The 24,758-nt window shown below is 45.6% G+C and overlaps 2 protein-coding genes and 1 long non-coding RNA gene across 4 annotated transcripts in view; 1 reads left to right on the forward strand and 2 right to left on the reverse strand.

The window, feature by feature from the left end:
• The window catches only part of LOC127574140 (uncharacterized), a 99,375-nt gene extending 89,447 nt beyond the window's left edge, over window positions 1-9,928 (forward strand). Inside the window, exon 4 of the long non-coding RNA XR_007956870.1 lies at window positions 9,887-9,928. This is a non-coding gene — a long non-coding RNA (uncharacterized LOC127574140). The remainder of the gene's footprint in view (window positions 1-9,886) is intronic.
• LOC127574134 (actin, non-muscle 6.2-like) lies at window positions 1-24,444 on the reverse strand. 2 transcript variants are annotated; one of them, XM_052022868.1, is made up of 3 exons: window positions 24,425-24,444; window positions 6,233-6,381; window positions 1-1,306 (listed from the first exon to the last, which is right to left on the reverse strand). In XM_052022868.1, the coding sequence occupies exons 2-3, from the start codon at window positions 6,356-6,358 to the stop codon at window positions 302-304; spliced, it is 1,131 nt and encodes a 376-aa protein (XP_051878828.1). In that variant the 5' UTR covers window positions 6,359-6,381; window positions 24,425-24,444; the 3' UTR covers window positions 1-301. The 2 variants fall into 2 exon arrangements, with proteins under 2 accessions (XP_051878828.1, XP_051878827.1); XM_052022867.1 differs by lacking the exon at window positions 24,425-24,444 and adding an exon at window positions 6,554-6,685.
• On the reverse strand, window positions 16,152-24,522 carry LOC127574136 (actin, non-muscle 6.2-like). The gene is made up of 3 exons (XM_052022869.1): window positions 24,425-24,522; window positions 24,087-24,235; window positions 16,152-17,478 (listed from the first exon to the last, which is right to left on the reverse strand). Exons 2-3 carry the CDS (start codon window positions 24,210-24,212, stop codon window positions 16,474-16,476), a joined length of 1,131 nt encoding a protein of 376 aa, XP_051878829.1. The 5' UTR covers window positions 24,213-24,235; window positions 24,425-24,522; the 3' UTR covers window positions 16,152-16,473.
• Between the last annotated feature and the right edge of the window lie 236 nt (window positions 24,523-24,758).

Below are 24,758 nucleotides of genomic sequence, written 5' to 3' on the forward strand. Positions count from 1 at the left end.
TTGACAAAAAAAAGTCTTTATTTTTGCAATAAAAGCAAATCCACAATGGTACAAAGTCAGGAGGTATGACTAACCCTTGCCATTCCACTCCCAGAAATGTTTCAATGGAGTAACTCTCCCCTCCATCCCACCCAAAACATGGCATCATGGAAGTAGGAAGTAGTGGCATGGCCTGCTAGTTATCCTTTCAATGGGAAGGATGGAATCATTGAGTGTGCACTAAATCATAAAGGCAGGGTTGATGGGAGCTGCAAAAGGGTCAAGGCTGATGGTCACAGCAAGTACACATGATACGGGGCCATTAGAAGCACTTGCGATGGACAATGGAGGGACCAGACTCATCATACTCCTGCTTACTGATCCACATCTGCTGGAACGTGGAGAGAGAAGCCAGGATGGAACCTCCGATCCATACTGAATACTTCCTCTCTGGTGGAGCAATGATCTTAATCTTCATGGTGCTTGGAGCCAAGGCTGTGATTTCCTTCTGCATCCGATCAGCAATCCCAGGGAACATGGTGGTTCCACCGGACATGACCGTATTGGCGTACAGATCCTTCCTGATGTCCACATCACATTTCATGATGCTGTTGAAACAGGTCTCATGGATCCCACTAGATTCCATCCCAATGAAGGAGGGTTGGAAGAGGGTTTCTGGGCACCTGAAACGCTCATTGCCAATGGTGATAACTTGGCCATCAGGGAGCTCATAGCTTTTCTCCAGGGATGAGGAGGAGCTGGCTGTCTGCATCTCAGAATCAAAATCTAGGGCCACATAGGCGAGCTTCTCCTTGATGTCACGGACAATCTCCCTCTCGGCTGTGGTTGTGAAGGAGTACCCACGCTCAGTCAGGACCTTCATCATGTAGTCGGTGAGATCCCGGCCAGCCAGGTCCAGACGCAGGATAGCATGTGGCAAGGCATAGCCTTCATAGATTGGCACGGTGTGACTCACACCGTCTCCAGAATCTAGCACAATACCAGTGGTGCGGCCAGAGGCGTACAAGGACAGCACAGCTTGAATGGCAACGTACATGGCTGGGGTGTTGAAGGTCTCAAACATGATCTGGGTCATCTTCTCCCGGTTGGCTTTGGGATTGAGGGGCGCCTCTGTGAGGAGGACAGGGTGCTCCTCTGGGGCCACTCTCAGCTCATTGTAGAAAGTGTGGTGCCAGATCTTCTCCATGTCATCCCAGTTGGTCACAATCCCGTGCTCAATTGGATATTTCAGGGTCAGGATGCCCCTCTTGCTCTGGGCTTCATCACCAACGTAGCTGTCTTTCTGACCCATTCCCACCATCACACCCTAGAATGGAGAAATTGGATAAAGTATGAACTTACAATATGCAGGATAAAGAAGTCTACTAAAGGCCAGATGATATTCAAGTCTTGTGTCTCATCTCCTACAGACCTTTTATAACAGTTAACAGGTGCTGTGGCAGCATCAAGTAGAAAAAGGCCATTCAGCCCTTCAAACTCTGCTACATTCAATACAAATCATTGCTGATTCACAAAAACCACATCTCTGTTCTTTCCCAGCTCCCCAACCCCCAAATCCATGATGTAATGTGGGTCAAGAGTGCAAGCTATTCTACTGAAGTTGGATTGGCCACCGCCCAGCCACAAAGGATTGCCTCTGGAGAAGGCGGGATACACCTTCAGTGGAATCACTGTAGCACCAAAGCAGCAAACACAACCTAGAAAGTGAAACTGAAATATTATGAGAGAGTGGAGAGAGGTTCCTTGTACACCTGAAGAGTAATGGAACACTTGATCTAATCCCAATGGATAGTGTTCATTCTGGTATTGGCCTTGTAGGATCTCTAGATTGACTAGAGAAACAAAGGTCTGCAGATGCTGGAACCTAGATGAAAAAACAAGATGCTGGAAGAACTCAGCAGGTCAGGCAGCATCTGTGGAAAACAACAGACTTTTTGGTGGTGGGAACCTCCGACGCAGAGCGAGGAGGGGAGTGGGGCTGTCGGACTGTGTAGCGGTGGGACCCTTGGTCCTGAGGAAGGGTCCTGACCCGAAACATTGACTGTCTGCTTTTCTTGATGAATGCTGCTTGAACTGTTGAGTTCCTCCAGCATCTTGTTGTTTTTTCATCTCTAGATTGACACTGGGGCCAAAACAGTCAAAATACTAGGATAAAATCAAATACTGATACTCAAGTAGGGTAGGTCATCTAGCCCAAGTCTGCACCACAATTCAACATCACAGGTGAGCTTCTACATGAAAACCATTACCCTGCACTCTTTATATCCAGCAATCCAAGGGCTGATCAATCTCAGATTTGATTGATGACTGAGTCCACCGCCCTCTTGAGGAGATTTCCAATGATTAATTTGACTCAAGGAATTACCCTCATTTCAGCCTTAAGTAGCCTGCCTTTATGAGAAGGCAAAACAGCTCTGGCCTTCTTAACCAAGTGGAAACCTTCCCCATATTTACCCTGTTAAGACAGCAAGCATTTTTACATCTCAATGAGTTCATTAGTCTCGTTTGAAAGAAGACACCAAAGCTACCAAACCCTACCATCCCAGGACCCAATCTAGCAAATCTCTTGCTGCACTCCCTCTAGATCTAATACATCCTTATACAAGAGGGAAATTGTACACTATACAGGGCCTTTGGGGGACATCTAAGCTGTCGGAAGATATGTTGCATTGAAACCTTCTTGAATTAAAGGTAACATACCTGTTGCATTTCTTAATTGCCTGCTATACATGCAGATGAGCTTTTAGTGACTAGACAAGGACACACAGGTCCCTTTGAAAAACATTGCTCAATCTCACATTTAAAAATGTTCAGCACTGTTAGATTTTCTACATTATTTGCTTAACCTCCCCCACCCCCAGCCCCCACACCAAACATTTGCCCACTTACTACTAGTCTACATCCCTACAAAATCCCTTTGCATCTTCATCACATACATTCCCGTTTGGGTTTGTCTGATCAGCACATGGGAAATAGTACATTTGCTCCCTCAGCCAAATCGATGCAAAATTATAAAGAACCAATCCCTGCAGTATCACAATAGTCACAGCCCGCCAGCTCAAGGAAGAACTTTTCCCCCTTCAGTTTCCTGTGTTAACAAACCAACTCCACACTATTATTTTACCAACTATGTGTTGCACAGGTGGCTTAGTAGTGCAGCATGCAGTGCAGATGCCTCAGCTTCAGAAACCTCAGTTTAATTCCAACCTCCAATGCTGCTTGTGTGGAGTTTGCATCCCCTGTGACTATGAGTTCCCTTCAAGTGTTCTGGCTTTCTCCCACATCAGAGATGTGCAGGTAGGTCAATTGGCTGCTGTACATCACCCTTTAGTGTGGGTTTAGAGCAAGGAGTTGGTGGATGTGAGAAAGGTCAAGTTGCAGGGGCATGGTGGGATTGTTGTTGGAAACTAGCATGGACCAGTGTTAATGGCCTTGTGTAGTGACAAGAACCTTGTTCACCCTCTTGCCATGTTTGACCTTATTGAAAGCATCCTGAAAATCGAAAACCACTGGCTCTGCCCTTATCTACCCTTCTAATAAATCCCTCCAGAGCTTCATTAGGTTAGTCAAATACTGGGAATGTGGGCCAAGGAATGGCAGGCAGAATTTAACTTAGGAAAGTGTGACATGTTGGATTTTGGCAAGTTAAACTAGGGTAGTACTTGCACAGTAAATGTCAGGGCTCTGAAGAATGTTGGAGAACAGAAACCTAGGGGTAAGAATACATAGTTTCCCAAATGTATTGACATAGGTAGTGAAGACAGTGTATGGCACGCTTGCCTTCATTGGACAGGGAATTGTGTAGAGGAGTTGGGATGTTATGTTACAGTGTATAGGATGTTGGTGAGACCACACGGAGTATTGTGTGCAGTTATAGAGTCAAAGAGCAATACAGCATGGATACAGGCCCCTCACACCAACAAGTCCATGCCAACCTTGGTGCCCATCCAGCTAGTCCCAATTTGCCACATTTGCCCCATATCCCTCTAAGCCCTGCTCCTCCAACAACCTATCCAAGTGCTTCTTAAATGATACTATTGTACTTGCTTCAACCACTTCCTCTGGCAGTTCGTTCCATATACTCAACACCCTGTGCATGAAAAAGTTGCCCCTCAGTTCTCTTTTAAATATTTCCCCTCTCACCCCAAATCTATGCCCCCTAGTTTTGGACTACCCTACCCGGGGGAAAAGACTGTTACTGACCACCTTATCAATGCCTCTCAATTTTAAAACACTTCTGTAAGTTCTGGAGAAACAAAAGACTGCAGATGCTGGAATCTAGATGAAAAACACGATGATGCTGGAGGAAATCAGCAGGCCAGGCATCATCTGTGGAGAAAAGCAGGCGGTCAACGTTTCGGGTCAGGACCCCTCTTTGGGACTGAAGAAGGAAAAGGGGAAGCCCAATATATAGGAGGGAAAAGCAGAGCAGTGATAGGTGGACAAAAGAGGGGAGGCGGGGTGAGCACCTATCACCATAGGTAGATGCAGGTAAGAGACAGTGATAGGCTGATGTGAGGGAGGAGGGGAGAGCAGATCCACCTGATAAGTTCTGGTTGCCTAACTATAGAAAGGATGTCATTAAGTTGGAAAGAGTACAAAAAAGATTCACAAGAACATTATCAGGAATGGAGCGCTTGAGTTATAAAGAGACTGGATAGGCTGTGGATTTCACCCCACTCCCAGAACGTAGGAAGCTGAGGGGTGACCTTAGAGGTTTATAAAATCATGAGGGGCATAGATAAGTGAATGGTCAAAGTCTTTTTGCTAGGGTAGGGGAGTCTAAAATGAGAGGGCACAGGTTTGAGAGATTTAAAGAATCAAGGCAAGTTTTTCCACAGACAGTGGTGGGTATATTGGAACAAGCTGACTGAGGAAGTGGTAGCGGCAAGTACGATTACAATGCTTCAAAGACATTTAGACACATACATGGATAGGAAAAGTTTAGAAGGATATTGGCCAAATGGAACTACGGTAGCTCAGGAAGGTATGTTGGGCCTATTTCCCTGCTGCAAAATTCCGATTCCAAATACCATTTTCATAAATTCACATCAACTTTACACAATTTTGAGAAATGTCACATCACATTCTTCTTATAGATCGCAGCATTCCCCATCCCCAAACACACACTGACATCAGGCTAACAGGTCAGTAGTTCCATTGTCTCCCTATCCTAAATAACAATATCACATTTGCTACCCCCTGATCTTCAGAAGTAACTCCAGAATATAGACATCTCATAAAAGGGAAGGCCATTTGATCGATCCAGTCCCAGGGAGCAATCCATTGGTCCCATTCCCTCTCACTTCTCCAAACACTTCCAACCAATTCCCTTACAAGCCCAACTCCCATTCAATTCTTTTGCCAATTAGCTCCACCAAAGGAGCATCATCTACTTTAAATTACCCAACCAGGATGAGAGACGGGAAACCAGAGCAGCCAGGGAATCCCCATATAGTCAGATAGAATGTACAAACTCAGCGCCCAGTCCAATTCAAACCCAAGCCCCTGGAGCTGAGAAAGCAGCACCAACTGCTGCACCAGTGGCAGATAAAAGCATCCCGTCAAGACTCTGGAATTTCATTTTAGGTCCTTGGGATTTACCATCTTTTAGCCTCATTCTTTTCAGGAGTTTCAAAGTGAGTGTAAAATGGGGAGGGAGTGAACCCCAGAAAATAGGGGGAACCATCCTAAAACCAAAGCCAGGCTGTGTAGGGGAAAGATAAGAAGACATTCTGCACAGAAATCCTGAAACTTCACAAAATGTTGCAAGGCTGCAGTCAGTTCAGATCAAATGTTGTTAAGCAAGTGTTACTGAAGGCAGGTAAATGAGATAACGCACTAAATAGTCCAGAGTAGACTCTGTGGGGGAAAAAATACAAAGAAAAGCAGGTTTGGCTTAAGTTACAGGAGAGGCAAGTTAACACTAAGCCCACAGTTCCAGTTAAGAGGAAGGAAGTGCCCGGGTTCTCTTTGAGCCTTGCAGAACGCACCACAGCACAGCCCTAGTTCTGAGGCTCAGCTCTCCCACTTTTACAGAGGGGGGAAAAGAAATTAACAAGCTGAATTAGATAAATTCAGATAAAATTCAGATAAAATAAATTTAGATAAAAGATACATCAATGGATACATGTACTACACAATCCCCAAAAGACAGGCTGCAACTCAACAGAACACTTCACTAAGAACAAAGCAGGATAAATGGAAGGAAGCTTACAACCGGGGGACTCACCTGGTGTCGTGGCCGCCCCACAATGGAGGGAAACACGGCTCTGGGGGCATCATCCCCCGCAAACCCAGCCTTGCACATCCCGGATCCATTGTCCACCACCAGCGCTGCAATCTCATCATCAGCCATGGCTTACAGTGAGCGGGAAGTGACTGAAATAGAAGGAAAACTCATTAGCACTGAAATATGAACACAAGCACAGCCCCAAACCACACAGAAAATTAAACCTAGTCTCATTTCCTTGCATAAACTCCCAATATAACCCAACAATAAAATTTGCTGCTCAAAAGTTAGCCCAGAACATGAACATTAAGCCACACTCACTGCCTCTCACAGAGCACTAACTTCACTCCAGTTACGAGGAAGGAGCTCTGCAAGAATACTGCCTACCCCTATTTTTTTTATATAGTGCCCAACCCTTCTCTGCACCACCTTCGGATTACCAGGCAATGAGAATCAGGAGGAGGAGCCAAGAGCAGCGAATTGCCTCTTGGGTGGATCCGAGAATGCCAGTCATTTATTGGTTCCTTTATCCAACGGTGACTTTCTGATTAGTACATTTTTGCATTTTCTATTCTGTTTTTAATGATAAAGTTTGTTTCAAAACCACTGTTCAATTTAGCAATGGAAGTGTGTGTCTCACTCATTCTGCCTCTCTCTCTGTCTGTCTCTCTCTATTTCTCTCTGTCTCTCTCTCTCTCTGTCTCTCTCTCTCTGTCTCTCTCTCTCTGTCTCTCTCTCCCCCTCCCCCCAAACACTACTTTCCCCCAATTCTTGAAGCCCCTGTCCAAGACATGACCACCACTCCTCAGACTCCAGCTCTCTAGCCCTACTCTCCAAGTGGAATTTGACAAAGCCACCAGTCTGAACATATGGTTCACATTCCACTGCAGGCACAGACACAGACACACACCGCATATTTTACATATGTACCGTCTCCTGCCAGTACACATACACTGCACATTGTCACTGCCTGTACACACTCACCGCACACTGTACACACTCACAGGACACACACACTCTCTGCTCTCATAGCTTTTGTAGATCAAATGCTCTCAGAACTTTCTTGATACTATGTAGTGGGAATCAAATTGGCTGAAGATTGGCTTCTGTGGTATGGGGGATCTTAGGAGGAAGTGGAGACAGAGTATCCTCACAGCACCCCTGGCCAAGCATGGTTGCCAATCAGATTGCTCCTGGACCCTCCATCTTCTGTAAGCTCTTTTGTTGTCTGGCATCATTCATGACCAGAGTAGCAGGGTGACAGGGGCCGATCTGATTCATTGCTTCTGGCTTTGATTATCATTGCCTAATACCTTCTGCCCCTTCCTGTGTATGATGCCTGCTGTCCTTTATTCCAGCTCCACCGGGTTGGCTGTTAGAGTGAAGGGCGAGGCTGGTAGGATTGGGGAACACTGGCTGACGAGGGATATTGAGGCTCTGGTCAGGAAAAAGAACTAGGCATATTTCAGGTTTAGGCAGCTTGGGTCAAGAGAATCCCTCGAGGAATATAAGGGACGTAGGAGTGCACTTAAGGGGGGGATATCAGGAGGGCATAAAGGGGACATAAGATATCCTTGGCAGATAGGTAAAGGAGATTTCTAAGTATATTAAGAGAAAAAGGGGTAATCAAGGAAAGAATAGATCCCTTTAAGGATCAGTGTGGTCATCTATATGTGGAGCCGCAGGAGACGGGCAAGGTCTTAAATGAAAATATTATTCATCTGTATTTACTGTGGAGAAGGTCATGGCAACTGGGAATTCAGGGAAGAGAACAGTAATGTCTTGAAACATACCAATATAATGAAGGAGAAGATGTTGGCGGTCTTGAGGTGCATAAAAGTGGATAAATCCCTGGGGCCTGACCAAGTGTGTTCTAGGATGTTGTGGGAAGCAAGGAAAGAAATTGGTGGGGTCCTGGCAGAGAAGTAGAATGTAGAACATGAGTAGTACAGCACAGGAACAGGCTCATGTTGCACTAAACTAAATAAGTTAATGACACCTAGTCCCTTCTACCTGCCCCTGGTCTATATCCCTCCTTTTTATGCATACAAGATAACATTTATTTATTAGTCACATGTACATCAAAACACACAGTGAAATGTATCTTTTGTGTCGAGTGTTCTGGGGGCAGCCCACAAGTGTCGCCACGCTTCCGGCGCCAACATAGCATGCCCACAACTTCCTAACCCGTACGTCTTTGGAACGTGGGAGGAAACCGGAGCACCCGGAGGAAACCCACGCAGACACGGGGAGAACGTACAACCTCCTTACAGACAGCAGCTGGAATTGAACCTGGGTCGCTGGCGCTGTAATAGCGTTACGCTAACCGCTACACTACAGTGCCTGCATATTAATGTGCCTATCGAAGAGCTTCTTAAACGCCTCTATAGTATTTGCCTCCACTACCACCCCTGGCAGTGGACACCCACCACTCTCTGTCTAAAAAACTTGCCCCGCATGTCTCCTTTAAACTCTCCCCCTCCCACCTTAAATGCATGCCCTCTAGTATTAGACATTTTAACCCTGGGAAAAAGATACCGGCTGTCTACTGTATCTATGCCTCTCATAATTTTATAAACTTCCATCAGGTCTCCCCTCAGCCTCCGCTGCTCCAGAGTAAACAACACAAGTTTGGCCAACCTCTCCTTATATCACATCCTGGTAAGGCTCTTCTGCACCCTCTCCAAAGCCTCTACATCCTTCCTGTAGCAGGGCCACCAGAACTGAATGAAGTACTCCAGATGTGGCCTAAGCAGAGTTTTATAAAGCTGCAACACTTCCTGACTCTTGAACTCAGTGCCTCGACTAATAAAGGCAAGCATGCCATAGACCACCCTATCAACTTGTGCGGCTGCTTTCAGGGAGCAATGGACCTGGACCCCAAGATCCCTCTGTACATCAATTCTGTTAAGGGTCCTGCCATTAACTGTTTACTTTCCCTTTACATTTGACCTCCCAAAGTGCAACACCTCACACTTGCCCATATTAAATATCTGCCATCTCTCTATCCATATCTGCAACTGATCTATATCCTATTGTATCCTTTGGCAACCTTCTACACTATCCAAATGCCTCCAACCTTTATGTCGTCTGCAAACTTACTAATTCACCCATCCATGAAGTACTGGAAGACTGGAGGGTGGCTTAAGTTGTGCCTTTATTTAAGAAGGGCTGCAGGGACAAGCCAGGGAACTACAGGCTGGTGAGCCTTACATCAGTGGTAGGAAGGTTACTGGAGGGGATTCTGAAGGACAGGATCGACCTGCATTTGGAAAGACCAGAATTGGTTAGTGTGGCTTTGTGTGTGTGTGGGGGGGGGGGGGGGGGGGAATCGTGTCTCACGAGTTTGATTGAACTTTTTGAAGAGGCAACCAAGAGGACTGATGAGGACAGGATGGTAGATGTTGTCTACATGGGCTTTAGCAAGGTTTTTGACAAGGTCCTGCATGGTCGGCTGGTCCAGAAGGTTACATCACATGGGATCCAGGGTGAGCTTGAATTGGATACAAAACTGCCTTGGTGGAAGGAGGCGGAGGGTGGTGGCGGAAGGTTGTTTCTCAGATTGGAGGCCTGTGACCAGTGATGTGCCGCAGGGATCGGTGCGGGGTCCTCCGTTGTTTGTCATATATGTTGATAACTTGGTTAAGAATATAGGTGGCGTGATTAGTACGTTTGCGGATGACACCAACATCGGTGGTGTGCTGGACAGTGAAGAAGGGTATCAAAGGCTACGACAGGATCCAGATCAAGTGGGAAAGTGGCCAAGCAACGGCAGGTGGAATTTAACTCAGGTAAGTGTAAAGTGATGCATTTTGGGAAATTAAACCAGGGCAGGACATATAAAAGTAAATGACAGAGCCTTGGGGAGTGTTGTAGAACAGAGAGACCTAGGGGTACATGTACATAGTTTCCTAAAAGTGGTGCCACAGGTAGACAAGGTGGTGAAGAAGGTGTATAGCAGGCTTGCCTTCATCGACTGTACGAGATGTTGTTAGACCACACTTGGAGTATTGTGTGCAGTTCTGGTCTTTATGCCATAGGAGGGATATAATGAAGCTAGAGAGGGCGTAGAAAAGATTCACAGGGATGTTACCAGGACTGGAGAGCTTGAATTACAAGGAGAGGATGGATAGGCTGGGACTGTTTTCCCTGGAGTGAAGGAAGCTGAGGAGTAGCCTGTAGAAGTTTGTAAAATCATGAGGGGCATAGACAAGGTGAATGGTAACGGTCTTTCTCGCAGAGTAGGGGAGTTCAAAACTAGAGGGCATGCATTTAAGGTGAGAGGGAAGAGATTTAAAAGGGGCCTATGCACAAGTTTTCCACACAGAGGGTGGTGGGTGTGTGGAACGAGCTGCCAGAGGATGTAGTAGAGGCGGGTACAATTACAATGCTTAAAGGACATTTGGACAGGTCCATGGATAGGAAAGGTTTAGAGGGATATGAGCCAAATGCTGGCAAGTGGGACTAACTCAGGAAGGCACCTTGGTTGCCATGGACAAGTTGGGCAGAAGGCCCTATTTCCAGAATCAGAATCAGGTTTATTATCACTGTCTTATGTGACTTGAAATGTGTTGTTTGAGGCAGCAGTACAGTGCAAAGACATAAAATTACAATAAGTTACAAAATAAATAAATAGTGCAAAAAAAAGGAAGAATGAGGTAGTGTTCTTTGGTTCATGGACTGTTTCAGAAATCTGATGACGGAGGGGAAGAAGCTGCTCCTGAATTGTTGAGTGTGGGGCTTCAGGATCCTCTACCTCCTTGCTCTATATCGCTATGACTCATGCCTTTCTGCTGCTGCTGATGGTCCATGACGCCTCATGAGGGCCCCATTCTGAGCTGCCTGTTCTGAGTCTCTCCCATTTAGTACAGTTGTGGGACCACACTACAGGATGGAGGTGGGCTTGTAGTTTTATTTATTCACAGGATGTGGGCAGTTAAGAGTCCTCCATATAGGTGGGTGTGGAGTTACCTGTAGATCACATCAAGTAAGGACAACAGCTTTCCTTCCCTGAAGGACATTAGCAAACCAAATGGGTTTTTTCAACAGTCCAGTAGTTTCATAGCAACTATTACTGGGACTGGCTTTTTTAAAATTACAGATTTATGTAATGACCAGAATTTATATTGTCGTAATGGGATTTGAACTCATATCTCTGGATCCACTACACCAAGTAAATGTGACTGTGTCTTCACAAGGACTGTGCTCTGCTCACTTCTAACATTGCTATTATGGACAGATGCATTCGCCACAGGTAGATTGGTGAGGATGGAGTAGGTTTATACTCACTGACTACCTGTTATAAACCTAGTATGGTAGCAGGACTCAGCCAGCTCAAGCTGTGGCATTGATTCATCAGCTGAGAGTAGACACTTGGTGGTAATCAGGAGGAGGTTCTTTGCCCATTTTTGACCTACTGCCATCAGCTTTGGTTTAGAGACAATGTTGAGAACACCCAGGGTGACCCTCTCTCATCTGTACCTCATTGTGCCACTTCTTCCAGTGGGTCTGTCTTGACCGTGGGAGAGATGTGGCAGGGATTGTGATGGAGGAGTCTGTGACATTGCCTGTAAGTATGGCCATCTTGTCCCCTGGCTAGTGTATGGGACAACACTCCCAATTTAAACCCTTAAACACAGACAAAAATTACTTTAGAAGAACAAGTGGGTTAGGAGAGAATTTGGTCTTTTCCAGGTGGAGATTAATAAACCAAACAGATTTTATTTTATGGTCAAATAGTTTCATGATCACTGTTCCCAAGAATAGACATTAATTCCAGAATTAATTATTTGAATTTAAGTTCCTAAGCTGTCTGACAATAACTGAACTGTGAATCTAATGTCAGTGGTAGGGAACAACAAACTATCTGCTGGAAGAACTCAGCCCTGAGGCAGGGTTTCGACCCCGAAATGTCGACAATTCCTTTCCCCTCACAGATGCTGCTCGACCCGCTGAGTTCCTCCAGCAGATTGTTTGTTGCCTCAGACTCCAGCATCTGCCGTCTCTTGTACCTTCAGTCGTAGGGAAATTACTGGAAGAAATTCTGAGGGACAGGATTTGGAAAGGCAGGGATTAATCAAAGATGGTCAGCACAACTTTAAGGAGAGATCCTGTCTGATCAATTTAATTGAATTTTCCGAAGAAGTATGGAAAGTGTATTAATGGGAGAAGTGTGATTGATTCAATTGACGTGAATTTCAGTGAGGCTTCTTAGATAGACACATGAATGATAGAGAAATGGGGGGCTATGTGGGAGGGAAGGGTTAGATAGATCTTAGAGCAGGATAAAATGTCAGCACAACATTGTGGGCCGAACAGCCTGTACTGTGCTGTAATGTTCTATGTTCTATGGTTCACTTGGGAGATTGATCCAAAAGGTTAGAGCCCATGGCATCCAAGGTAAGTTGTCAAATTGAAACCAAAATTGACTTGGTAATAGGAGGCAGAGAATGATGGTGGGGAGTTATATTTCTGATTGGAAACCCATGACCAGTAGGGTAAACAGGAATTGTTGCTTGGATGTTAACGATTTGGATGCAAATGTAGGAGGTATGATTAGTAAATTTGTGGTGATCTTGATAATGAGGATGATAAGCTACAGAATGATATTAATCAGTTGCTAAAATGGGCAGAGCAATGGCAGATGGAATTTAATCTTGATAAGTGTAACGTGATGCATCTTACAAAAATTAACAAGAGTAGAGCATAAAAAATAAATGGTAGTGTCCTAGGGAGTGAGAAACGGAGGGACCTCAATACAAATTCAAGAATCCCTGAAGGTGGCAGCTCAGATAGATAAGGTGGTGAAGAAGGCATACGGAACACTTGCCTTCATTAGTTGGAATAGAATACAAGAAGAGAGATGGTATAGTTATAAAACATTGGTTGGGCCACAGCTTGAGTACTCCGTATGGTTCTGGCTACCACACTATTGGCAGGAAGTGATTGCACTGCAGAGGATGCAGAGGAAATTTGGCAGCATGTTGCCAGGGCTGGAACATTTCAATTATGAGGAAAGACTGGATTTCTGGGCTTGTTTTCCTTGGATCGAGGAAGCGGAGGGAAGACCTGATAGATGAGAGGGATAGATAAGGGAGACTATAAGAAACTTTTCCCCAGAGCAGAGGCATCTGAAACTAGAGGACATATGTTTAAGTTAAGGGGTATGAGGTTTAGAATTGAGGAAGAATTGTTTCACCCAGAGTGGTTGGAAACTGGAATGCATTGCCTAAGGGGCTGGTGGAGTTAGAGACTCTCACAAGATTTAAAAGGTACCTCTATGAGCACCTGAATCGCCAAGGCATCGAATCCTACGAACCAAGTGCTGGTAAATGGGATTGTTATGGATGGGTGTTTCATGGCTGGCATGGACAGGATGAGTTGAAAGACCTTTTTCTGTGCTCCATGACAATGGTGTATCTCTTGGGTAAAAGCTTGGTGAGCATGATCACTGTTCTATCATATCTCCAACTTTGCAGGTTGTGGTTTTATTCTTACTATCGTCTATCCTTATTCCAGGTTTGAGGAAGAGGAAGAAACTTGTTAAACATGAGAAGGAGTGGGAGGTGCAAATTAAACTCCAGTAACTTGGATTCCCAGTGCTAACACTAGACACAAATATTCCATCAGGTACTTTATCTGGAGTATTGCATTCAATTCTCATCATTGCATTCAGTCACCTCATTATAGGAAGGATGTAGAGGCTTTGGAAAAGGTGCAGAAGAGGTTTGCTAGGATGCTGCCTGGATTAGAGGGCATGTGCTATAAGGTGTGGTTGAACAAACTTGGGTTGTTTTCTCTGGAGTGGTGGAGGCTGAGGGGAGACCTGATGGAAGTTTATAAAATTATGAGAGGCAGAGATAGACAGCCGGTATCTTTCTCACAGTGTAGAAATGTCTAATACTAGAGGGCCTGCATTTAAGGTGAGAGGGGTTAAGTTCAAAGGAGATGTGCGGGCCAAGTTTTTTTTATATATACACAGAGTGGTGGGTGCCTGGAATGTGCTGCCAGGGGTGGTGGTGGAGGCAGATACATGAGAGGTGTTTAAAAGTCTCTAGATAGACATATGAATGTGCAGAGACTGGAGGGATATGGACATTATGTAAGCAGAACGGATTAGTTTAGTTAGGCATTTAATTAGTAGTTTAAGTAGTTCAGCATGACATCATGGGTTGAAGGGGCTGTTCCTGTGCTATACTGTTCTATGTTCTGTTCAGTCAATTCCCCTGTAGAAAGCCTGCATTGATCACCCATGTTTAAGCATTAGAGTCAGAGAACAGAGAATCATCCCACCCTTTCAAGACCAGTTATCAAGTACCCATATAGACTAATCCAATTTCCATATAGGAGCAGAATTAGGCCATTTGGCCCATTGAGTCTGCTCTGACATGCAATCATGGTTAATTTTTTTTCAGCCCCATTCTCCTGCCTTCTCCCTAACCCTTAACCCCCTTACCAAACAAGAACCTATCAATCTCTGCCTTAAATAGACCCGATGACTTGGCCTCTACAGCCGTCAGTGGCAATGAATTCCACAGTACTCAGCCCATAGCCTTTTATAATGTAGCGTTTCAAACATGCATTTAAAGAAAATGTGCAAGTGCTTGCTTCCATCACCCCCCCCCCCCCCCCGGGTAATATAACACCATTGCAGCAGGTCATTGCTGGCTGTGGTTTGGTTTCTGCAAGTTTAGGCAGCAAGACATTGGCGTGGCGACACTTGTGGGCTGCCACCAGAACACTCTACGCAAAAAGATGCATTTCACTGTGTGTTTCGATGTACATGTGACTAATAAATAAATATCTTATTTTATATCATTACTGATCAGCCTGACATAAGGCCCAAACAGCCAATGAGGAGGTTTCATTTCTCAGCATCTCACTGCGAGCTGGAACACGTGGCTGGAAAGCTCAGCAGGAGCAGGTTCCATTTATTCCATCACCACCTCTCCCTCCCTCCACCACCCCCGTTAAAAGAGTGATCTGCAGAGCTCTGGGAAGGATGGAGAAGGTGGACTAACTGGGTCAAAAGTCACCTCAACAACCTGTTAACAACCTGTTGTCGTATTGCATAGGAAAGTCGACCATTACCTTTGCACTAAGGCTGTTCTGAGGGAAACAGAAGTCAAGTTCAATGGTGCCCAGGTGTTGGGGAAGGGGTGTCAGAGATCCCCTTCTCCCTTAGGGCCCTGTGACTGGTGGTCTTTGCTTTTGTCCTTCAAGGGCCAAATCAGAGGTAGGTCACTGCCAGGAAGATCAAAACCATGAACTGCCAGGGCTGCTGGTGGGCACTCACATCAGTGAAAAGGTTCTGGAACAACTGCAGATTTGGGGGAGGGGGTGAGGGTCAGAGTTAAAAATGGTTCCAATTAAACAAAAGCCACAGCACTCACTCACGACCTTTTTGAGCACATTCAGGACTAGCTTTCAGCAGTCTCCTTCCTGTTCACCAATTCATTGGATTCATCAGGAGTGATTCGTTTCTAATTCTCTCAGCGATCATGGAGACCAATGTGTGCGCAGTACAACACAGCACTTCTAATCACTTTGTACTGGAGTGGAAACCTGTACACCATGACCCTCAGGGACAACGTCCAACTGCTCTCATGTCCGCTGCCAGTTCCCTCTCGTAGTCTCCATGTGGCCACAGCTGCAAATAAACCTTCCAAATAGAGGGAAATATCACAGGGCTCATCTATCTCCACCTGAGAGTGTAGACAGGGGCCAGGTTCAATGGCTGTGCCTGTAGACAAGCTTGGCTCAACTGCAACTGCAAGGTTTAAGTTGTGGGCAATGGCTGCACCAATTGACATCAATTTGATCTGTGGTGCAGACCCGGAATGACTTACCCCTTCTGGAGAAAAGAGAGAAAGAGATAGAAGCGTTTTCCGCAACCATATCGTCAAATACTACAAGGGAATTATTGGTAAAGCACTTTATTCAAAATGTTAGTTAATCTGACAATTGCAAAGTACAAAGTAGATTGTCAAATGCAGCCAATATTTCAACAGAGACGTTGATAGCTCAACCAGCAATGCCCATTCACACCCATCAGAGGAGGGATGCTGTAAACATTCTCACAGGCAACTTGGTGTCACAGTCTCCAAAGGCATCAAGGGATGGGGGTGGGGGGGGGGGGGGAGGTAAATAACGGTATGTGCAATAAACCAAAGGCAGGATTGGCAGCAGCTGCAAGTGGATCAAGGCTGATGGTCACAGCAAGTACACATGACACAGGGCCATTAGAAGCACTTGCGATGGACAATGGAGGGACCAGACTCATCATACTCCTGCTTACTGATCCACATCTGCTGGAAGGTGGAGAGAGAAGCCAGGATGGAACCTCCGATCCATACTGAATACTTCCTCTCTGGTGGAGCAATGATCTTAATCTTCATGGTGCTCGGAGCCAAGGCTGTGATTTCCTTCTGCATCCGATCAGCAATCCCAGGGAACATGGTGGTTCCACCGGACATGACCGTATTGGCGTACAGATCCTTCCTGATGTCCACATCACATTTCATGATGCTGTTGAAACAGGTCTCATGGATCCCACTAGATTCCATCCCAATGAAGGAGGGTTGGAAGAGGGTTTCTGGGCACCTGAAACGCTCATTGCCAATGGTGATGACTTGGCCATCAGGGAGCTCGTAGCTTTTCTCCAAGGACGAGGAGGAGCTGGCTGTCTGCATCTCAGATTCAAAATCTAGGGCTACATAGGCGAGCTTCTCCTTGATGTCACGGACAATCTCCCTCTCGGCTGTGGTTGTGAAGGAGTACCCACGCTCAGTCAGGATCTTCATCATGTAGTCAGTGAGATCCCGGCCAGCCAGGTCCAGACGCAGGATGGCATGTGGCAAGGCATAGCCTTCATAGATTGGCACGGTGTGACTCACACCATCTCCAGAATCTAGCACAATACCAGTGGTGCGGCCAGAGGCGTACAAGGACAGCACAGCTTGAATGGCAACGTACATGGCTGGGGTGTTGAAGGTCTCAAACATGATCTGGGTCATCTTCTCCCGGTTGGCTTTGGGATTGAGGGGCGCCTCTGTGAGGAGGACAGGGTGCTCCTCTGGGGCTACTCTCAGCTCATTGTAGAAGGTGTGGTGCCAGATCTTCTCCATGTCATCCCAGTTGGTCACAATCCCGTGCTCAATTGGATATTTCAGGGTCAGGATGCCCCTCTTGCTCTGGGCTTCATCACCAACATAGCTGTCTTTCTGACCCATTCCCACCATCACACCCTAGAATGGAGAAATTGGACAAAGGATAAAGATGTTTACTAAAAGGCCAGAGGATTTTATGTCTCATCTCCCATAGACCCCGTATGGCAACAGTTAACCGTGCTGTTGTGGTAAGAAAAACAAAAAGAAATAGACAATTCAGCTCTTCAAACCAAGTCCACCATTCAATATGATCATGGCTGATCCTCAATACCAACCTCTGCCTTCTTTCCCCGCATCAGATCAGAGATTGGAGGGTGACCCAACTGTTGCTATGTCACATTCAACTGTTTAAGCAACTTATCTATTTTCTACATGACTTTCAAAAGGACGTCCAAGACTCTTCACTTTACGTCAGTCATGGCAAAGTGTTAGACATTGGAGTGTAGAGTCCCTGATGCAACTTGAATCAAGGATGAAGACTAATTACTGTCAGAGTTGGACTGGCCATGGCAATCCACCCACAGTGGTGCAGCACCAGAAGTAATCTGTGCTGACTAGGTGAAGGGAATACACCATCTTTGGTCTGTAATGGTGCAACTAATAGAGCTGCTACCTCACAACTCCAGTGATCCAGGTTCAATCCAGACCCCCACTGCTGTCTGTGGAGAGTTTGCATAGTCTCCCTGTGACTATGTGGGTTTCCCCACGTTCTCCTATTTCCTCACACATCCCAATGATATGCAGGTTTGGAGGTTAATTGGCCACTGTAAGTTGCTCCTATTGTGTAGGTGAGTGGAATCTGGGGAGATCTGATGGGAACACGGAGAATAAAATTGCGTGCTTGATATTTAGCATAGACTCATTGGACCAAAAGGGTTTGTTTCTGTGCTATGTGATTGACATCAGCCTCACTGATGAATGGGAGCAGCAAACAGGCCCCATAAAGGAGAGTTCATTATTAGGATGAGGAAATATAGAGTGTGCATATACACTGGAAGGCTAATGGAACAATGGGCATCCTAAAGCCTTAGTCAATCCCCAGTGGACATTGTGTTCCATTGTGCAATATGCTTGGCAATGTAGACTCACCAGATTGACACTGGGGCCAAATTACAAGAACGAGTGGCAGGAGCATTTTGTATTTCTCAATAGGACCCCTGTTCATTCCTCTAAACTGGAGACTAGAGACCTAAAGCTACAACACCTCTCCTGGTATGACAGACCTACAATCTCAGGACCTAATCTGGACAAATCTTTGCTGCACTCCCTCTAGATCAAATATATCCTTCTTACGCAAGAGGGAATTTGTACATAGCACTCCATGTGGTTTCTGTTCACCCCCCCACCCCTTCTTGAAATGAAGGCGACATACCAGTTGCATTTCTCAATTGCCTGCCACAGTGCAGGTGAGCTTTCAGTGACTAGACAAGGACACCCAGGTCCTTTGAACATCAACATTTCCGAATCTCACACGATTTAAAAAAAAGTTCAGCACCATTGGATTTTCTACCTCATTTCCTTACCTGCCCCCCCTCCTCCCAACACTACTCCATGTTACCCACTCACCACAAGTCTACAACCACATGAAACCGCTTTGCATTCACACATTCCCACTCAGGTTTCCAACTTCACCCCTACTCACCTCCCCAACCCGTCTGTCGTCTTACAGCCCTCCTCGATCCACCAATCGCCTCGGAATCATTTCTTGCCACACCCCTTCTCCTTATGCTGGTCATCTCCCTTCTCCACCCTCAGTCCTGATGCAGGGTTTTGACCCAAAACATCGACAATTCCTTAGCCCCCCCACAGATGCTTCTCGACCTGCTGTGGTCCTCCAGCAGATTGCTTGTTGTCCCACTCAGGTTTGTCTTATCAGCAAACATGAGAAATGGTCCATTTGTTCCCCTCAGCCAAGCTGTTGATACAAAACTGTAACCAGATGGAAGCCAAGCACCAATCCCTGCAGTATCACAATAATCCCAGCCTGCTGACCCGCGGAAGAACTGATTATTCCTACCATCAATAAAAGTCAAAGACTGCAGGTGATGGAAATGCAAAGTAAAAACAAAAATGCTGGATATACTCAGCATCTGTGGAGAAAGAAGCTGGAGTTGATGTATCAAGATCGAAACCCCTTGTCAGGACCGGCGGAGAAAAAACATTTTACTTTATCAGTTCTGACAAAGGGTTATGTTCTGAAACATTAAGGGTCATGTTCTGCTTCTTTTATAACAGATGTTGCCGGATCTGCTGCATTTCCTGTTTATTCCTACTTAACAAATCAACACCTTTACCTCTAATTCCATGTGCTACACAGGTGGCTTTGTGTTGTAGCGGGTAGTACTGTTGCCTCATAGCTCCAGGGAGACCAGTTCAATCCCAACCTCCAGTGCTCTCTGTATTGAGTTTACATGCCTCATCTTCCCCACCCCACCCCAGTGACCATATAGGATTCCCGAATGCTCTGGTTTCCTCCCACCAACTGGAGACATGCTGCTGGATAAATTACCCACGTTAAATTACCCTAGGTGTAGGTTAATGGGGACAAGAATCAAAAGGAAGTGTATGGGCATGTGCAAGACAACAAGCTGTAAGGGTACAGGGAAGCAAAAGGGAATGAGACTGCTCCCCAGGAGCTAGCATGGACTACGTCCTCCGACTCACGGGTCTTCACAAGAACCTTGTTCACCATCCTGTATGGGATCCTATTGAAAGCATTCTGAAAATGCAAATCCACTAGCCATGCCTACCTCTACTCTTGGAGTCATAGATTTGTACAGCATGGAAATTGGCCCTTCAGACCTCCTCATCCATGCTGACCAAGGTGTCTATTTGATTAGTCCCATTTCTTGCGTTGGCCCATATCCCTCTAAGCCTTTCCTATCCATGTGCCTGCCTGAATGTCTTTTTAATGTCGTAATTGTACCTGTCTCTACCACTTCCTCTGGCAGCTCGTTCCATATACCCACCACCCTCTGTGTGAAAAACCTGCACCTCAGGTCCCTTTTAAATCTTTCCCCTCTCACCTGAAACCTAAGCATTCTAGTTTTAGATTCCCTCACCCTAGGAAAAAGTCTGACCATCCTCCTTATCTGTGCCCCTCGTGATTTTATACACCTCTGTAAAGGTCACCCCTCAGCTTCCTTCACTCCAGGTAAAACAGTCCCAGCCTGTCCAGCTTCTCATTATAGCTCATGCCCTTTGGTCCCAGTAACTTCCCCTAGAATCTTTTCTGCACCCTTTCCAGCTTAATGGCATCTTTCCTTTACCCAGGCGACTAGAACTGCACTCAGTATTCCAAGTGCAGTGTCACCATCCTCTTGTACAGCTGTAACACCATGTCCAAACTCTTGTACTCTTCTAGATAAATCCTCAAAAGATCTCCACTAGTTAAGTACCATTTTCATAAATTCATGTCAACTCTGCTTAATCATATTTTCCAAATGCCTTAATAGAAAAATATGCGTCTTAAGATAAGAGCCCATGGTATTAGAGGCAATGTACCAGCATGGATAGAAGATTGGCTGACTGGCAGAAGTCAGAGCGTGGGGATTAAAGGCTTCTTTTCAGGATGGCTGCCAGTGACTAGTGGAGTTCTGCAGGGGTCAGTGTTGGGACCACAACTTCTCACTTTATACATTAATGATCTGGATGAAGGAACTGACAGCATTGTGGCCAAGTTTGAGATGACACCAAGATAGGTAGAGGAATGGGTAGTGCCACAGAGGCAGGGAGTCTGCAGAAGGAATTGGACAGGTTGGGAGAGTGGACAAAGAAGTGGCAGATGGAATACAGTGTAGGGAAGTGTGGGGTTATGCACTTTTGTCGGAAGAACAAAGGTGTAGATTGTTTTCTAAATGGGGAGAAAATTCAGAAATAGGAGGTGCAGAGGGACTTGGGAGCCCTAGTTCAGGATTCCCTTAAGGTTAACTTGCAGGTTGAGTTGGTAGTAAAGAAGGCAAATATAACATTAGCATTCATTTTGAGAAGAATAGAATATAAAAGCAAGGATGTACTGCTGAGGCTTTATAAGGTGTTGGTCAGACTGCACTTGGAATATTGTGAGCAAGTTTGGGCCCCGTACCTAAGGAAGGGTGTGCTGGCTCTGGAGGGGGTCCAGAGGAGGTTCAGAAGAATGATCCCAGGAATGAAAGGCAGACAGGAGTATTTGATAACTCTGGGCCTGTACTCGATGGAGTTCAGAAGGATGGGGGTGGGGGGAGATGGAGAGGGGGAGATCTCATTGAAACCTACCGCATACTGAAAGGCCTAAGTAGAATGGATGTGGAGAGGATATTTCCATTAGTAGGAGAGTCTAGGATCCGAGGGTGCGGTATCAGAATAAAGGGACTTCCCTTTAAAATTGAGATGAAAAGGAATTTCTTCAACCAGAGGGCGGTTAATCTGTGGAATTTGTTGCCACAGAGGGCTGTGGAGGCCAAGTCATTAGCTGTATTTAAGGCAGAGATTGATAGGTTCTTGATTAGCAAGGGGTTTAAGGGTTACCAGGAGAAGTGGGGGGGGGGGGGGGTTGAAAAAAAATCAGCCATGATTGAAAGGTGGAGCAGCCTGGATGAGCTGAATAGCCTATTTCTGCTCCTATGTCTTATAGTTTATTACATTCTTATTATAGATCCCAGCATTTCCACCCTTCCTCCCTGCACTCTCTCAAGTGACTGAGATCAGGCTAACAGCTCGGTAGTTCCCCATTTTCTCTTCCTCCTTTCTTAGTTAACAGCATTGCATTTGCTACCGTCCAACCTGAAAAAAAAATCACTCCAGAATATAGAAGTCTCTGATAAAAAGACAAGACCATTTGATCCATCTAATCCATGCCAGCTTTCAAGGGGCAATCCCATCAATCTCATTCTCCTGCACATGCCCATCAACTAACATTGGATTCTTTCCGTTAATTGGCTCCATCAAGGGGTAATTGACTGCTGTAAATTTCTCTCCTAGAATGCCTTTGGATGTGGGTGGAAAGCTGAGGACACAGGGAAATCCATTTGGGTCACAGGGAGAATGTGCAAACTCAAAACCTGAGGTTAGAATCAAACTGAGAGTCATCAGGTGGCAGCACCAACTGCTGCACCACAGTACAAAGTGATGACAAAAGCAAACATTCTTGAAACTCTGGGGATTTAGAGTTTCAGGTCCTTGGGACTTACCAACTTTGTAACTCTGAATCTGAAAGTGGTCGAGAAATGGGGAGGGGTGGGGGAGGGGATGAAGAGAGAAAACTCCAGAAAATAATTAGGTACCAACCCAAAACTGGGGCTAGGCTGTGTAGGGAAGAGGTCAGAAAATATCAGAAAATTCTTAAACTCTAAAAAGCTGCAGTCAGTTTTAATCAGATCAAATATTGTGACACAACCAAGGGAGGTGAATAGGATAAAAACTGTAACCATGTGGCAGCAGGTGGACTTCCAAAAGGCCAGATAGAAAAAGAAGCCAAATTTACATGAGCAGTTCACTGTGAGAATTAAGTGAAGCCACATAGCTGACTAAATGGAGCGATGTCCAGTGTTAAGTGTCATTCAACTTGTGGTCACAAAAGAAGGTGACAGATAAGGATACAACGGAACAGGTGTCCCAATTAGCCTACTCTTGGAGAAATATCCTCAAAATTATATATTATTTTTTTAAAAAATCTCAAAATTGAGGTCCTGGTTCTGATGTGGGGAGTTGTGTAACCATGGGCAGCAGTAAGGGCCACGTTGTGTGTCTGCAGCTCAAGACAAAGGAAGGCAGTCAAGGCGAGATAGCAACTCTGCAAGTCAGCACGAGATAAGGGAAATGTAAGAAAACCACTGGGCAAGTCTGCAGAACTATTCCATATATGGAAATAACTGTGTCTGCACCCTCTGATTGGCTTAACTGAGAAACAGGGGCCTGTACATTCTGAAACATTCGGTGAAAACCCAAAAGGAGGAAATTCAGCACATGGGCAGCAGCAACACAGATTGCAGAAGACCCCAAATTCAGAACTCAGGATTACAACCCATCAGATTACAAGCCTGGCCAGTACAACTCACACAGGTAGCACCCAAGTTCAAGCCAGAAGTTCCATGATTTAATGTAATGACCAACTAGCAAGAGCAAGTTAAAAGATATTAACAGTTAATGATTGATTTCCTGTATACTTTAAGTGGCTTTATCCAAGTTGGTCTTGAACCAACTAGAGCTCAATTATTTCTTTGTCCACAACATCAGTTGATGCCTTAGAAGCAGGAGGGTCAACACACCAAATAGCCAAGAGTAGACGAGATAGGGGAACAAACACATTGGGGAACAAGCTAAATGTTTCTACAGGAACAGAGACACTTAGCACCAGCCCAGAGCTCCAGCTAAGACAGACAGGACATGGCTGGACACATTCAGGAGTGGCCAAGTGGAACAATTCTTCAAGTGGAGGAGGAAGGTCTATGTTCCACTTGAGCCCTCCTGAATGTGTCCAGCCACAGCCCAAGTTTCCCCAGAGTTTCAAAGCAAATTCTACAAGCCAGGGAGTGGTCAACAAGGAGCTGGAATCAGGAAACAGCATGCACTGATGGACAGCTGTACTGCACAAACCTCAAAGACAAGCTGCAGCTCAAACTGCTGAGGAGAACAGTTGGGAGAATGAGCCAACTCACACAGGACACCAGCAGAAAGAAGGATTTCCAGCATACAACTGGAGGACTCACCTGGTGTCGTGGCCGCCCCACAATGGAGGGAAACACCGCTCTGGGGGCATCATCCCCCGCAAACCCAGCTTTGCACATCCCGGATCCATTGTCCACCACCAGCGCTGTAATATCATCATCAGCCATGGTTTACAGAAAGTGGGAAGTGACTGAAAGAGAAAGAAAACCCATTAACACTGAGACATGAACACTGAGCACAGCGAAACCACATAGAAGATTAAACCTAGTCTCATTTCCTTGCATAAACTTCCAAAATAAACTAACTGAACAGAAACTAACAAAATTTGCTGCTCAAAGGTTAGACCAGAACTGTTACATGCATATTAAGCCACACTCACTGCCTCTCACAGAGCACTAATTCCACTCCGATTACTAAGGAGGAACTCTGCAACACTACCGCTTATTCCTGCTTCCTTTATATGGTACCCAACCCTTCTCTGTCCCGCCGTAGGATTGCCAGCCAATGAGGATCAGAAGGAGGGGCCAACGACAATGAATTGTCTCGCAGCAGTCGATGTGAGCATGTGAAGACATTTATTGATTCCTTTATCGAACAGTGTCTTTCTGACTAATACAGTTTTCTACTTTCTATTCTGTTTTTAATATAGCTGCTGTTCAATTTACCTATGGAAGTGCAAGCCTCTGTTTCTCTCTCTTACCTTCTTTCCCTCA

This window comes from Pristis pectinata, chromosome 9 (genome assembly GCF_009764475.1).
Source record: "Pristis pectinata isolate sPriPec2 chromosome 9, sPriPec2.1.pri, whole genome shotgun sequence".
Taxonomy (NCBI): Eukaryota; Metazoa; Chordata; class Chondrichthyes; order Rhinopristiformes; family Pristidae; genus Pristis; species Pristis pectinata.

Bases quoted from the DNA above. Each gene is read 5' to 3' on its own strand.
- LOC127574136 (XM_052022869.1), bottom strand. From the start codon at position 24,212: ATGGCTGATGATGATATTACAGCGCTGGTGGTGGACAATGGATCCGGG. The intron at 17,479-24,086 runs GTGAGTCCTCCA...TCTCCATTCTAG, and splicing joins TGGGGCGGCCACGACACCAG to GGTGTGATGGTGGGAATGGG.
- LOC127574134 (XM_052022868.1), bottom strand. From the start codon at position 6,358: ATGGCTGATGATGAGATTGCAGCGCTGGTGGTGGACAATGGATCCGGG. The intron at 1,307-6,232 runs GTGAGTCCCCCG...TCTCCATTCTAG, and splicing joins TGGGGCGGCCACGACACCAG to GGTGTGATGGTGGGAATGGG.